We start from the raw sequence: 17,074 nt of genomic DNA, 5'->3' as shown, positions 1-17,074 counted from the left end.
TCTTGAAAACAAGCCTTTATTCATAAAAACATTTAATATGTCATTAGTTATCAAAGCGACAATGTTTTGAATAAGGGCTCATTTTCGATTTTAATAATGATCAAGCTGTGTAGAATATCTATACAGAAAATATTACGAGAGGGTGAGTGGATGTCAAAAATGATAATTTTTGTTGTTATTAAAATTGTGAGTGAGCCTTTAGTAAGTGCTTCTAAATGTGTGGCCTTATTTCATCCATATCTTAAACTCATTTGGTTTCGAAAACTTTTTATTTTTATGAAAAAAAAAAATCAAAAGATAAAGAGTTGAAATAAATTTAATTACGGTAAAGAACTACTTGGGCATCTTGATGATTTCCTTACGCACCTGGAGCTTTTGTCGGCCAAATTATCTGAAATTCAGCATTAAGATAATTATAAATAATAGCCAAATTTCGACATTTCAAGAGCACGAGTTCAGAGAATCAAACAGAGCTCCGAGCTGAATTTTCGATCGTTTTATCATCACCAGTATGCCACCAATCCATTAAATTTTCAACATGAACGGTTGTCAGGTTCTCTAGATCTTAAAATCTGAACTTGAAAATTTGAAGTTTGGCTTCAAGGGCATATTGTTGGTAAATATGGTTCAAATAGCATTCAAATTAAATCCCTGTCGTGTCAAGAGTAGGATCTGTTTTATTAGCACAAGTAACCATCTCTTTCCCATGATAGATAGCTCCAGCTCCATTGATTTTCGACGAACGCGAGATAAATCGATTCAGATGAATACTATACTATGCCATAATTTTCAGAATTAGATTAGAACAATACAATAGTCAACTTATTGCTCCAATAGTGAAACTATTGATAAACAGTCAAATAACTATGGAAAAACAACTAAAAAATTGAACCGATTTAAAAAATGTTGCAATGCTTTTCAAAAAAACGATTTTTGATATATAGCAAAAATCTTTTAAAATCGTTGGAAATAATGGATGAAAAACCGGGAAAATTATGTAAAATATACCGGGAAAACCGGGAAAAAAGCGGGAATTTAAAAATCGAAATTTAGTGGCCACCCTGCCAACTGAAATCAAGAAATTGACTTGTGCTATAAAACATTATTCTGAAACTTTTATTCTACTATTATTATAGCACGTCAGATATAACTTGGATTTGAACATTATTTTATAAGCATTTTTTCCATTCACAAGTTCGAAAGTTATAACAATTTGATTATGGTATTTTTTTTAACTAAACATTATAAACGAACAAAAAGCGTGTTCAGAAAACTTGTTCATCTTGTCGTCATGTACAATGTTGATGAAAAGGTATAGTCAAGATCTTCAATGTTTTAAGTTATGTTAATTAACAAAATTTGTCAAAAAAAAAAATCACTGTAGGGAAGGTGTACCAGTTATGGCCATAGTGGCCATATGTGAAATTTTGAAAATTTTCACATTTTAAATCTTTTTGAATGTTTTAACATCAAGATATATCTTAAATCGAACTACTACAACACACAAAAGTTTTCAAAAATTGAAGACATTAAAGTTATCACGTATGGCGAAATAGGGAACCACTATGTCCATAACTGATACACCTACCCTAGTGAAAACGTTATTACTTTTCAACTTGTAAAAAAGATAAAAAACAGTGAAAATTTTAGGTCAAAATTTAAGTTGTATCTAAAGTGTTGTAAAAATTTCATTAAAACCGTTCCACAAACAACTTGTATTCAACCTTCCATAGTTGATCACTTTGTGAGGAAATTCAAAAATATTGCAAATGTATTGTCCAATATCAAAAGTTATTGCATGAGACAGACGGTTCTGTTGACAGACTGTAGTTGATGATTTTTTCGCTAATTGAAAAATCTTCAAATAAGTAACGAAAGAAAATGCAATTACAACTTTTTCTTTTCATTACTAATATACTTTAACTTTTTTTTTTATTCAAAACGGTCAACTTTAGAAAGATTTTATTTGTAGACCGATATAAATGAAATTTTCACAGCACTTCGTATAAACTTGAATTTACACAAATATTTATGAGCCATTATTCTTTTAAAAAGTAATAACGATTTGACTAAAGTAATGTTTTACGATAAATCATAAACGATTTATCTCAAAATATGAGAAACCTACAAAACAAATGTCTTGCTCATCTCTTTAATATGTAATATTTCTCTGAAGTTACTAACAAGCTATTTCTTCGATTGTTTAAGTTATGTTGGTTATAAATATTTGTAAAACAAACACTTTGTTGGTTTTGAACTCTTGAAAGAAAAAAAGAACAGCGTATATGCATGTTAAAATTAATATGTTATGTCTGAAAATTTCATTCGGATCAGTGCATACATAATCCAATCATCTTAAGTTGACTGTTTTGTACGAAAAAAGCGGAAAAGTTGCAAATTTATTGTGTTGTACAATTATGTCATACATTTTCTCTAACCTGAGACGAATTTGAGTGTACGGAGTAGAATTACAATGCCACTCAAGGTTGCTAAAAATTTCGTTTGCATGCAATACATTTAATGTTTTATAGTTTTTGAATGTCTAATGATGATTTTGATTAGTGTGCATAAAATTTCACTAAAACTGAAAATTTCACTAAAACCTTTTTTATCATGACGTTGGATGGACACGCTATCACGCCGAGGAAGATATGAGTGATTGGATTTTCAAACTTTGTCGAATTTTGAGCTGCCTTAATGCCACAAAAGCAATTTTTGCAAGAAAAACTCTCAGTTCATAACTGTGGAAGTGCTCATATAATACTTAGCTCAGAAGCCGACATTGTTCCAGTGGGGACGTAATGCCAAAATGAAAAAAATGAATCAATTATAACTGTTAGGGTTTCAATGCTAGTAATGGACCCCTTAGTAGCTGAAATTCATTCTAGACGCTTTTCCGCAATGATATCAACAAACAAATTCAATGTCTTTACTTCATAGTACGTCTATGAAACATACAAAACCATTCGATTTTTCCAGCGAAATCTGCATTTGAAAAACTGTTGTCCTAATGCCTATTATGGACCCTCCCGGGGTCCATAATAGGATTGTTTACAAATTTGACGTTGCGTATTATGGACCCTCCATTTGATTCCCATGTAATCCGGCTCGCTGCCGACGAGCCTGTTATGGACCCACCTGGAAATGCGTATTATGGACCCTCTTGTGTGGTTTCATTTACAAAACTATTCAGATATCTGTATTTATGCGTCTCAAACCAAATATTTTGCCTGAAACTGCTGACTTACAATGTAATCGAAGTTCCCCCGGTGGATTTTCAAAGGAATAAAGTTGCTTTGAGTGTTAATTTTATGTTTTTCTGTAGGGGGTCCATAATACGCAAAGGGTCCATAACCGGCATCGACTCCCTATGTTTTAACAGCGCCATGACCTGTCTGTCACTACCACATTTTGTCCACTTTTCAAGTGGACACTCACTCTACTACCCTCCATTCTCTTGTGCAGTATGGTGTGTGCGGTAATAAAATGAAAAAAGTTATTCCAAGCACTAACCAGAGTCATGGCTCTCGGTAAGTCAATTGATGATATGTTGGTAGCGACAACAAAAAACAACAAGTCAACTGAATAACAATCCACTGCATGCACTGGGTAGTGGAATCCAATGACGGTGCGGCCAAATGTTTGTATTACGCAAAACACATACGCCAAAAATTGTCCTATGCAGAGTACATGCCGGTGCCAGCCGCGGTTAAAAACTCACTTTCTCTCGGAATTACGAGTAGCTAACTGCGAAGGTTAATCTCTTTTGCTGTTTAATGTTTTTTCAAGCTTGAATACCGGTTTACTGCAATTTCTTGAAGTTTGCTTAGGGTTCTGTTAATATTTCTTACTGAATAGGTAAAGATAAGTATACCGACAAAAGCGTTTTAAATCCATTTAAATTCTATTTTTGATATGTAAGCTACGAACTTTTTTAAATTTTCAATTCATTCATCTTCAAATCGAAAAATTCTCATTGAAATATCCGGACATAGGAACCATGGTGGCGACGGTAGCAGATAGCAGACAGGCACAATGTACTGACGTGTAGGTTATTTTTGGGGTTGAATGATATGATGCAGCAGCTCCCCATTTACGACAAATAGGCAATCAAATAATGTTTGATTTTGAAGTTAGCAGCTCTTCCAGTTCCTGTTCTCACACTAGAAAACAAGTTTTAATGAAAGTGCAATATGAATGAAGTTATCTTTTGAACTTGGCTTCAGTTTGTATAAGTCGATTCAATTCATTAACTGCTAATTGTATAAAAAACGAAGCGCTGGTAATTATTCCTAGAACTGCAAAAATATGATTTCGGGCTGCCAAATTTGCAGGCATTTCTGGATTTAAAGATTTTCGACCTTTTGTCCCTTCTTTTTTGTTCTTTAACCTTTTGTCTTTCGACCTTTTATACTTTCGTCGTTTTGTCCTTCAACCTTTTGTTCATAAACCAAATTATCGATAAAGGTAACTTATTTTTAAAATATTCCTTTTTTTTCAGACCGTATTCCTGACAGTATTTCTGATGCCATTTCGGGTGATACTCATTCTAGTATGCCTGATGATAGCGTGGTCGTTAGCAACTATTGGACTGTATGGCTTATCCCGGGAGGAGCTAAGGACAAAACCACTCTCCGGATGGAGGCGGTGAGTAATCGTTGCTAGCTGTATTTTTGCGTGAATCAACATATTTCTTTCAGTTAGGAAGTAGTCTTCTGTTATATTTTCTCGCCAAAATTTCACTAACACTATCCCGTATTTAACCGATTCAATCTGCGCTTCTTCTAATGATAATGACTGCAGCTCAAATTTCATTCGAAAACAATGTGTGTATATATTTTTACTTAAACTGATTGTGAGTAAACAATTTGTCTCCTGTAATGATCGTTCAGTTCAGGTCATTCAAGACCCGCCTCAGTCACACTCAATAAGCTTTGATTAGATTGTATATCAATATACATACACATACGTTCCTCCCATCGAACCGGCCGGGTTCTACTGCTCATTGAGGCGGTTCAAATTTTTTTTTTTCCTGTTTGTTGTTAATTACAAAAAAAGTTTTAAAACCCATTCTTTAATAACTTCCTTACAATCGTTATAATAAAATAGTGTTCTGCGAAACAGCATATCCGGTGGTGGTATAAAGAAGGCCCAAGAACAAAGTAGGTTAATATGGAAATTAGCATTAGGAATAGGGGCCTTCCTTAGCCAAGTGGTTAGAGTCTGCGGCTATAAAGCAAAGCCATGCTGAAGGTGTCTGGGTTCGATTCCCGGTCGATCCAGGATCTTTTCGTTATGGAAATTTCCTTTAATTTCCTGGACATAGAGTATCATCGTACCATCTACACGATATACGAATGCGAAATTGGCAACTTTGGCAAAGTAAGCTCTCAGTTAATAATTGTGGAAATGCTCATAAGAACACTTAGCTGAGAAGCAGGCTCTGTCCCAGTGAGGACGTTAATGCCAAGAAGAAGAGGAAGACAATTGGGAATTTTGAAAAATGTTCCAAGAATATTAGTACTGTAATGTCAGTAAAAATAATCATGACCTATTGAAACTAATTCTTTAATCCATATAATCCATAATGAACGAAGTGGCTAAGGACTGCAGCTCAATCTGACAGAGGGGGGAAGAAGTATCCATAAATTTGATTGCTCTTATCAAGTTTTATGTGACATTTGACCTTCACCTAAATGGCCGAAAATTTAACGGAGCTCTATTTATACAAAAGATATGAGAGATGGAATCCTCGAATTTTCTGCGAAATTTGAACCGCCCTACTGCTCATGCTATCGCGTGTTAATTAAATACTGCAGGACGCCACACGCGTCCGTATTTACTAACAAACCGTAGTCAACGTAGCCAATCGAGCTTTTCGTTCTCATTCTCCATAGCTTTACTCAAAGCGGTTTGGGGCGGAACAAGGGCCAGCCGGTATGGAGTGATATGGCTTTACCATATTGACCCACTGTACATTATTGTGGCAGCGTTGTTGGTAATTGAGTTGCGATGTGTCGTTTAAGAGCATTGAAAGTGATTGGATGCAATGTCAATGTCAAGATGCGAACCACGAAGTGGAGTTGAATGATCGTTTGAGGAAGAAAAGGGGTTTATAAAGATACTTTCTTTAATCGTCACTGGTGGGATCATTATGTAGGGCAGAAGGTATTAGAAATCTACAAAAGTTCAAGGGGTTTGAATGAGATTTGAGTTTTCGGATAACTCCATGTGAGTGCAGTCTTCAGATATCCTAAGCGGGTTTTAAAGTTTTATTAGAGATTCCTAAAGCATTCTCAGAAGTTGCTAGGTTTCCAGGGTTCCCAAAGCATTCCTAAAAGATGTCGAAAGGTTGTCAGAGCTTCCTAGATGTTTTCAGGTGAAATTCAAAGGATTCGATGTAGTTCCTAGAGTTTTTTTTTGGTTTTTGCTTTCATAGTTTCCATAGGTAGAATGTACCTCAATATTGAAAACCCCCTGGAAACTTTTGGGGTACTCCTGAAAATCCCTTGACATTTCCTGAGAACGCATTTAAAAAATCTTGTAAACTTCTGTGAACATTTGGAACCCTTTAGTTTTTGGGATTGCTTGTGAACCAGTTGGTACCTTTTAGATATGGGACATATAACGTTTTCCAAAAAAAAAAATATAAAAATGTGTTTTCGCCTGTTATACAAAAATGAACTTTGTAGGAAAAGAGCAAAAATTACAGCAGGCACGAAAAATTGTACATTTCTCGGGCAAGCAAATTTTTTTATAGTCTAGATTTAGAGTTTAGATCACCATTTTAATGCAAGTCATCAGTTTTGTTTATGGTCTCTAAAGCATCTATTTTAATAAAAATTATCTCTTAAGTCTCTTGGAATCCTGGTACAAAATGCTAGAGGTTCCAGAGAAACCTGCAAAACCTATTAGGCGACTATTCCACAACTTCTTGATGTTATTTTACTTAGCTCTCGAGGAATGCTTCAGGAATTCTAGTAATGGAATCAAACTCTCATCTCATGCGTCTTGTTAGGTTCCTTTTAGTATTCATAATGCATATATAGTTTTGTTTTTTTTTTTTCAAGCAAGAGGTCTTTAAAGTTATTATTTCTAATACGATCATACTAACCTAACTTCATCTAGATAAGATATAAAGTTCGAGTCTTTGACAAAGTTGATTATAAGTTCAAGGACATCCGAATCGCAAACAGTTTGGTTCTAAATTTTGCTGCTAGGTGGCGCTAGTGAGCATGTGAAATGGAGCATTCCTTACTAGTTTCATCTTTTGATCCAAATAAGATAGAAAGATTGAGTCTTCGGATGAGATTGAGTCTTCGGTAAAGTTGTTCAGACAGTTAAGGACATCCGGAAAACAAATTGATTTATATTTTTTTAACTGCATACAAGTTCTATCTCATAGTTTTAATAAGGAAGAATGTTCAAGTTTTTGGCAAAGTTGTTAGAAGATAAAGATAATCCGAAAGGCAAACAGTTTAGCTCGTAATTTTGTCACTAGGTGGCGGTAGTGAACATGTTGAATAAAGAATTTTAAGCTGATTCTGTATTGTGATCCTAATGAAATAGCAAGTTCAAGTCTTCGACAAAGTTGTTCAGACAGCCAAAGAAATCTGGACGTCACTGACGTAACTGAGTTCCGAGGTTGCCAAGAAAACCAACTTTTACTCTGGTTCTTCAACACTTTGATATGGAACATCAAGTTTTGCAGGGATGTCTGTTATTAAATCTCATGGTTTAATAAGATAGAATGTCCATAATGTTGTTCAGACAGTCTTTGGCATTTGGAAGTGGAAGTGATTAAGATCAGAAGCATACAGTTGTGTTCAGAATAATAGTAGTGAAAGCCGATTTTCATACAAAATGCTCAACTTTGGCATGCTGTAACTTTGTTTCCATATGAGCAATCGGCATGAAATTTTGGCAGTGAACTACAAATATGCTCAATTTCATTATCACAAAATTTGAAAATTTTCACACTACCGACTAAAAAATTAAGCACCAGGTGAAATCGCTCAAAATAATAGTAGTTTTTCTTTTGTAAATTTTTGTTCAGCAACAATTTTGTAAAAAATTGTATTGTTTATACATTTGAAGCTTGGGTGGAAATGGTTGAAACAATGAGTAAAGAAAAATTCAAAAACTCAAAATACAGCAGATATTGAAATTATTAAAACTACTATTATTTTGAGCGATTTCACCTGGTGCTTAAATTTTTAGCCGATAGTGTGGAAATTTTCAAATTTTGTGATAATGAAATTGAGCATATTTGTAGTTCACTGACAAAATTTCAAGCCCGATTGCTCATATGGAAACAAAGTAACAGCATGCCAAAGTTGAGCATTTTGTATGAAAATCGGCTTTCACTACTATTATTCTGAACACAACTGTATGTTCAAGTGGTTCAGCTCTGATGCATCTTTTAAGGCAGACCTGCCCAACCTTTTTTAACCGCGGGCCAAATCTCAAAAGAAATTTTGGGTCGCGGGCCACATTTTTAAACGCACAAATATTCCCAACAATTCTGACAAAAGTCAGTAAATGAAGTTCATAAAACCAGACAAAAATCAGTGAATGAAGTAAATTTCATTTGAAGAAATCTAAAAAAGAGATGATTGCTGCTAAGCATTCTGCTGGACGTTATGAGAGTTCCTATCCAAATTATATAAGAATCTAGTCCAGAATATGCTGAAGAACCTACCCCAGAAATTTTAGATCCTGCGTTAGACTAATACCCAGTTTTTTTTTTTTAAATCGTACTCCGAATCCTGTCAGAATCCGACCTAATATTATTAGCTTGGACTGTGGATTGGAACTTGATGAAGCTTTTACGAAAATCTTGATCAGAATGTCCAAAATTTTACAAGAATCGTGCCTAGGATTCGTTCAGAATCTCACTCAATAATCATTTTCATTAGCCACCTAGAAATTTTTGAAAATGCTAAAAAGTATTTCAAAAGAAACCTACTCATAATTTTATTATAAATTCGTTTAGTGTCCTGGAAAAATGTAACATACCGTTATGTTGTAATCTTGCCCAGGATTCTAAAAAAAATATGAATTGAATTCGTTGAAAATCCTGGCTATGGAATCCTGGTAAAAAGTCTGTGAGAATCTTGCAAATGTTAAGGCTGATTTGCTGCTGACAAGTAAAGTAATCGCCAATCAAGATACGTGGAAAATTACTTGCATGAAATGGTCAATAAAATCACATTTCTTTGGTCGCAGTACGCAGTTGAGAAGAAATGTCATTTCAAATTGGGCTCGCCCCATTCAGTCAAGGAATTTCGTGTCCAGAATCCTGTTCTGAAAGTCTTGCCCAGAATTATTTAAAAATCCTGTTGAAGATTTTATAAAAGCCTGCCTTTCTTATAATTCTGTCAAGGATGAATGTCGAAAGAAGTCATGGTAGAAACATTGTTGAAACACCCAGAATTTGATATTTAGAATCTGAAGCATTCATAAAATAAAATATCTAAGAGGGTTAAAAAACAAAATAACTTAAAGATTTACTAAGTTAGAATATTAGGTTGAAACTAAATTGAAAATTAAATAAGTTCAGTATGTTCTAACTTCGGGTTGGTAGAATATTCAACGGGGAAAATATGAGAAGAATCTTCGAACCCTCCGCGGGCCGCACAAAATGAGTTCGCGGGCCGGATGCGGCCCGCGGGCCGTACGTTGGGCAGCCCTGTTTTAAGGATTCGGTATGTTTTACTTCATGTGCGAATGATTCATGCCTGATGCACATCATATTCAAATTATTCAAGTCAGAAACTCTTCATATCCAAGTGATTCAGAATTGATTGTCTTTATATTCAAGTGATTTATGTTGATTCACTGTCCGATCCTCTTTGTATTCATGTGTTTAAGGTTTGATTTACTTCATTTTCAAGTAATTAAGTTATGTTTCCATCTCTTCTAAAATCTCTTCATAATTGAGACTGATTTACTATATTCAAATGTTTCAGGTCTACCATAATACATATTTAAGGGCCGATTTCTTCACTTTCGCTTAAGCCGTAAACCACGTTTACCCATATGATTAAACTAGGTTTAGGAACTGAGCAGAGGTGAAGAAATCGACCCTAAGTGATTCAGGTAAGATTTACTTCAAAGTCAAGTGATTCATGTTAGATTCGCTTCACACCAAGTGATTCGTGTCGGATTCATTGCGTATTCAAGTGTATCATGTCTGATTCATTTTATAGATCTAAATTACTTCATATTCACGTAATTCAGGTCTGACCTGGGGCCTTCCTTAGCCGAGTGGTTAGAGTCCACGGCTACAAAGCAAAGCCATGCTGAAGGTGTCTGGGTTCGATTCCCGGTCGGTCCAGGATCTTTTCGTAATGAAAATCTCCTCGACTTCCCTGGGCATAGAGTATAATTGTATCTGCCACACGATATACTAATGCGAAAATGGCAACTTTGGCAAAGAAAGCTCTCAGTTAATAACTGTGGAAGTGCTCATAAGAACACTAAGCTGAGAAGCAGGCTTTGTCCCAGTGAGGATGTAAATGCCAAGAAGAATAAGAAGAAGAAGAAGGTCTGACCTGGTCAGATTCACCTCATATTGAAGAGATTCAAGAATGACGTCATATTCAATAATTTCAGGTCTGATTAACTTTATTACCTAGTTATTCGGGTTTAAATCATTGGATATTGAAGACTCCAATTTTCTACCTTATCTGGATCAGAAGATATAACTCGCTTGAAATCCTTAATTTTATTTGCTTACTAGTGGCATCAACCGGATTTTTTTTTTATTTAAAGGTCTGTTTTCCGGATGTCCATGACACTTTGAAAAACTTTCCCGGAAACTCGAGCTTTCTATCTCTTGTGGATCCCAATAGAGAACTAGTCTAGTGCTCTCAATTTAACATGCTTCCTAGCACCACCTACAGTGGCTCAATTTCATATTCGTACAGGACACTGTTTCCACATCAAGTTAGTAAAAAACTATTAAATGAAGTATTGAGCTACAAATACTTTATCCACATTGAAGGCAGCAGGGTTCATCTATTGTTTGCCAATCACAAAATGTTTCCATTTACATTCATCTTTGGATTAATAGAAAAGTATTGAATTGATGTCTAAAATTCACCCAATTCCATATTCGTACACCTACCAAAATTCATACGCACAACGTTCAAAACTAAATTTAGAAGCTCTATTTGATTACTGAAATGCTTTATTATGATGTTCAGATGTAGTGAAATACATTTGGACAATTTATTGGTGGACATATATGAAATTTAGGTAAAGTTATGAGAAATGCCAGTTTTTTAATGATTTTTGCTATTAAATCCTATAATTCGAACAAAAACGTTTATTTTTGTCATTGGATCCAATCTATAGATTATACTCGTAAGCTCTGATAGAAATTTAGTTGAATTATATATAGTTTACAGAAATCATAAACAGTTTTTATGCCTTTTGAGTTCAGAAAATTGTTGTGCCATAAGTTCAAAACTCTTCTAAAATGATATTTTTAATCAATGTAAACCAAATTTTCATTCTAAACAACAGGTAAATGTTAATTTTGAATTTGTCTGTAAAAATAATTTGAACTACGAACTTCGTTTTACAATAAAGTACCCTAAACTACGCTGTACATACCTCCACATAATTGATGTCATCGTAATATTCAATTATCTTTGAAATAATGTTCAAATTATATTCAAAATAGCACCCTATTTTGCAATTTATTGATTTTATAAGAAAAATACAAAATAACTTGAATGAGCAGAGAGCATTGATATACTATTTAATAGAATATATCCTGTTGTTTTCATCATTTTAAAAAACGTTTGTGTTGCGGTTATGGCAATAATATTTATTCTTTAAATCTCTATAATCATGTTTGGTAGAAAAATGTAAATTAAAAATGATAATTACGCAATGTTTTTATAGGAACATTAACTATGGATTATGTATATACATTTAGGAGCCAAACATAAAGAAATTGACTAAAATTTTTGGTTTTGGATTTGTTATAAATATTATATTACCTAAGATTCAAAAGTATAAGTTGTCGATATCCACTCTTAGCTACTCTAAAACTGATTATAATTTTTTGAAACTTGTGCAATATTCGCAATTATCATTCTTGAGGAAGTGATGATGAAAAAAATGCAATTTATTTTTCGACTTACCGAATATTTTAGCAAAAAGCATGGGAAACTGGTATTTTTTCTTAAATTTACTTAAGTTTCAAATATATCCGTTTATAAATTTTCCAAATGTATTCTACTGCATCTGAACAACACAACGAAGAGCTTAAGTAGTCATCTAGTCCATTAAAAATTAGTTTTGAATGCTGTATATTTCTTTTTTGTTAGGTGTACGAATATGGAATTGGGTCAATTATAGACACAATCTCAATACTTTTTCATTATTCCAAAGATGTAAGCAAATGGATACAGTTTGTCATTGCCAAACAATAGATGACACCTATAACCTTCATTATTGATAAAGTATATCGAAGTCCATGCACCATTTAATAGTTTTATACCAACTTGATATGAAAACAGTGCCCCGTACGAAAATGAAATTGAGCCACTGTATTTGCAAAATTTCGAACCAAACTGCTTCTCGGATGTCCTTGACCTTCTGAACAACTTTGCCGAAGACTAGAACCTTCTATCTCATGTAGATCACAGGATAGAACATGCTTAAAATGCTCAATTTTACATGCTCACTAGCGCCACCTAGCGGCAAAATTGCGAACCAAACTCTTTGCTTTCCTAATGTCATTGAGCTTCTGAACAACTTTGCCGAAGACTCGAACTTTCTTTCTCTGACGAAAATGGGCTCATTGAACACCGTCTAAGGCGCTATATATTTCACTCAAGCTTTTTAGGGTCCAAAGCATAGATTTACTGGTTAGGACTATAGAATTTCTTCTTTGTGTGACAAAGTTTGACATCCCCTATTAAGTTCTGGTGCGAAAAAAGCTCAAGCCTGAAGTTATAAAAGTGGAGTTAGATCATTATTTTAGTTCTCGCACGACTACTCTTCCGATTCTAGATGCGAAAAAGGTACTACTCTGTGTATGAATTCTAGCATGCTATGTGTTTTCCCCATGCTGTCTGCAAATCTATCCCTTAGAACAATCTAAACAAACTATCACTTAGTCAAGTTCTACGGCTGTTCTCATGACTCATCGCCGCCGTGGGTGAAAGAAAGTAGAACATGCGCACAACAATCCTTCCGGACCGCTCTCGTCTGCAGCTATGCGGTTGTTTTACGGCGTAGCTAACTTAGCTTAAGCTAACAGAAGCAATGAACATAGCTATATGTACGTACAACAAAGCGACGTAATTGACACTGCATACGGCATGTGGCGTGGCGTGATCTCACTCTGCTCATAGAAGAGAGGATCCTATTCACAGCGAACGCCACGTCAAGATATTTCCGTGCAAAATCACGTTACGTATAGTGAGATTTGTTGAGTAACGATGAACAACGTTGATCGAATGTTCAGTGAATCGCCAATTTGTTGTATTTCGTGACATACACGAAAATGTTCGAGGACCTCCATTACATAAGTTAAATTGTAATGCTAAACCAATATTGCTGCATTTGTCGTAACTTTTACATAAAATTACATCGAAATATTGGTAAAACAGATGAAACTATGTGAATCAACAATTTTAATGTTAGTTATTAGAGTTTTCTTTTGCTTGTATATAGCATTCTGATCTGTTGTTTTAGTAAACATGTTTCAATACAAATTGAATATAACGGCACCGAATTTGTATGGATCAAGTTTACCATGCATCGCTACTAGGTTTCCTCTCTTATCTAATACAGCTTCTGCTTAGCATCAAGAGAGAGAGAGAGAATTGAGCTGCTCTCTAAAACTAATACAGCCATAAACTGGCACGAAGCGAATCTAGAAGTGCTAAATACAAGCCCGGTGATAACAATAAAAAAAGTCGCGTCTATGGTGCAAATTTCGCGTCGTTGCCCGCGCACCCGGTGGTGGCTTTATAAACAGAAAAGCGTGGTCAGAGCGTTGACCAAAGGTTGAACTTGACTCTCTTTTTCGATTGGCGTTCGTCACTGGATGTGTTGGCACGACCAATAAAATACATTTTCGACGTTTTTTTTTACAATCGACTTGAAAATTAGGTGATGTCTATTAACATATTGTGTGTAGCGACTTTTCGTTGCGTCATAGGTGGCAGTTGATCCGATAACATTTAAATTCGCTTGTTTCAAGGTCTCAAACTTGCTCTGCGAGCTTCTAGGAATTCATTTTCTGTCATCGTTGGATTTAATTGGTCCAAAGGTTGATGACCCGCCTGAATCAACGCGTAGGGTAGCTCCATAATTTGCTTCGGGTAAAACGTGCTGTCTTTCAATGCGATTAGCCTAGGTGTACTAATTAATTTATGAACAGGCTTATCAATTCAAGCTTGGTCTTTCGACTGATAAGCGCCTTATTTTATTGCAATGCACCGTAGAAAAAAAAAGTTTATTGAATTCATTCATTCATCAGTTACACTTTCTCCATGACACCATGTTTAATCCATTCAAGTGCATTAATGTTATCTTGGACCAGGACGCGCAATTACGACAATACAATGTTGATAACAATGCAAATATGCTCGCTCACCTGAACTACGGTCATACATTTTCTTATCTGACGGCAAGGACGCCGAATCCATCTAGGTCCGCTTATTGATGGTCTTACCGTTCATTGTTGAAAAATGCATTTTTATCAGCAGGACAGACAGTTCGTCACAAAACGTTATTTATATCTTCTTTCTTCTTATTTGAGCTGCAGTCATGAATCGAGTTTACCCTTATGCTTTGCTTTTACACCTTCACGGTTTCCTTTCTTCTTGAATGCAAGTTTTGTCGCTTTCACTTACGAATTATCTAAGTAGCTCTAATTTTCTGTTGAAATGGGAAAGCATTGGTTGGTATGCTTGTTTAAGTTATCCTTCATTAATACTATACTAGCATCCTGTTCACTAACAATAGATTTGGTTTTGTGATTACTTTGTATATCTTTCTCTTTTGATTTTTGTTTCCTACATGTATTGACCATATTATTCTAACTACATATATTAAATTTTCTGTTATTTGTTAGTTTGTAATGTTGATCATAAAAAATGTAATAGGCTGAAATCAGTGAAATATCAATATAAATTTTATTCAATTAGGTTTAATCTTATGACACGGATTATTATGTCATTGATTGTGTGTTGTGTACTGTAACGGCCCAAACGGTTATAGTGGTAAACGCAAACAAATTCAGCTAAGGGTGCTAATTTCAAACTGGTTGATGCATAGAGAATCTTTGTTTAATGGACGATTTCCTCGAAGGATTTCCTGTAAATGACGGATTTCATGCCAACTCGACAAAGGGATTGGCAGCACCCCTTCAGAATTCAATGAAACTTTCTGGGTGTGAAGACTATGTGAAACTAAGATACTTTGCATACTTTGTTTTTTTTTTCAAAATAGATCTAGACTAACATTTGGAAAGGGTCAAAGTTTTTTTGTAACTTTTTTTTATAAACCCGTATAACTCGAAAACGTTAAGACCTACAAAAAAGTGTTGTATGAGGGACTGTCGTGAAATGTCCTGACGTTTTAGTAAAAAATATTAAAAAAATAAAAACACATTTTCTACACTGAAAAAACAAATATTCAAAACTTCAAAGTCGATTTAAAAAAATGGCCACTTCAGATTTTGATCATCCTTAAGCAAAAAGTTTCGTAATTAAATTTACTAAAAGTCGTCCATACATTGCGAATTGGGCATATTTTAGAGAAAAAAGTTTTTCTAACATCGAAACTTTCAAGTCCCAAAGATTTTTTTTTACTTTTTTTTTTATAAATCCGTATAACTCGAAAACGGCAAGACCTACAAAAAAGTGTTGTATGGGGGACTGTCGTGAAATTTCCTGATGTTTTAGAAAAAAATATTAAAAAAATAAAAACACATTTTCTACACTGAAAAAAAATATTCAAAACTTTAAAGTCGATTAAAAAAACGGCAATTTCAGATTTTGATCATCCTTAAGCAAAAAGTTACGTAATTAAATTTACTAAAAGTCGTCCATACATTGCAAATTGGGCATATTTTAGGGAAAAAAGTTTTTCTAACATCGAATTTTTTAAGTCTCAAAGTTTTTTTTTTTTTTACTTTTTTATAAACCCGTATAACTCGAAAGCGGTAAGACCTACAAAAAAGTGTTGTATGGGGGACTGTCGTGAAATTTCCTGAATTTTGAGAAAAAAATATTGAAAAAATAAAAACACATTTTCTACACTGAAAAAAAAAAATATTCAAAGCTTTAAAGTCGATTTAAAAAAAACGGCCACTTCTGATTGTGATCATCCTTAAGCAAAAAGTTTCTTAATTAAATTTACTAGAAGTCGTCCATACATTGCAAATTGGGCATATTTTAGAGAAAAAAGTTTTTCTAACATCGAATTTTTTAAGTCCAAAATGAACTTTTTATTTAATTTTTATTTCGCTTCAAATCGTCTAGTATGATCATATTTTCAAGTGATAAATGAGTTTTAATCACAAAATAGATTATATTTGTTTTATTGGGAGTAGTTAAAAGAAATAAAACGGAATTATACGGTTTTTTTTTAATTAAATTCAATTGATCTCGCACCATACCGCTTATGAGAAAATCAACTCCTTCTAACAATCCGATGGGTTTTTCATATGGTTGGAAAGATATCACAATAATATTTAATTTCTTATTTGGTCAAAGCCAATCTTAACAGGTGTCTGGAAAGGGTCAATATTATGCTTACGAAAAAAGTCGTGGTTTGTTTTTATTTTTATTATTGCTATATATCCTAAAACGTAGTATCTGCACATGAATATTTACATTATGTTTGGGCTTTACTGAATAAATTGAATATTTTTGGTTCATCCTCTGAATTGGTATACCGTTTGGCTGCAATTTGTGTATCACTAGTAGGCATAAAACAATGATATTTTTGGGTACCAGGGACGGTTTTAACCTTATCAAACAATTCCACCAATTCCTCTGACATTTTAACATATTGTTCATTAGATATATAACAGAAA

The 17,074-nt window shown here is 34.1% G+C and overlaps 1 protein-coding gene across 9 annotated transcripts in view; it reads left to right on the top strand.

The window, feature by feature from the left end:
• Window positions 1-17,074, top strand: part of LOC5570702 (lysophosphatidylcholine acyltransferase) — a 66,919-nt gene that overhangs the window by 22,752 nt on the left and 27,093 nt on the right. For all 9 annotated transcript variants that reach the window (XM_021845320.1, XM_021845356.1, XM_021845334.1 and 6 more), the window contains one exon: window positions 4,502-4,647. In XM_021845320.1, the coding sequence (XP_021701012.1) occupies window positions 4,502-4,647 (146 nt within the window). The remainder of the gene's footprint in view (window positions 1-4,501; window positions 4,648-17,074) is intronic.

Source organism: Aedes aegypti, chromosome 1 (genome assembly GCF_002204515.2).
Source record: "Aedes aegypti strain LVP_AGWG chromosome 1, AaegL5.0 Primary Assembly, whole genome shotgun sequence".
NCBI lineage: Eukaryota > Metazoa > Arthropoda > Insecta > Diptera > Culicidae > Aedes > Aedes aegypti.
This window is presented reverse-complemented; position numbering and strand designations above follow the sequence as displayed.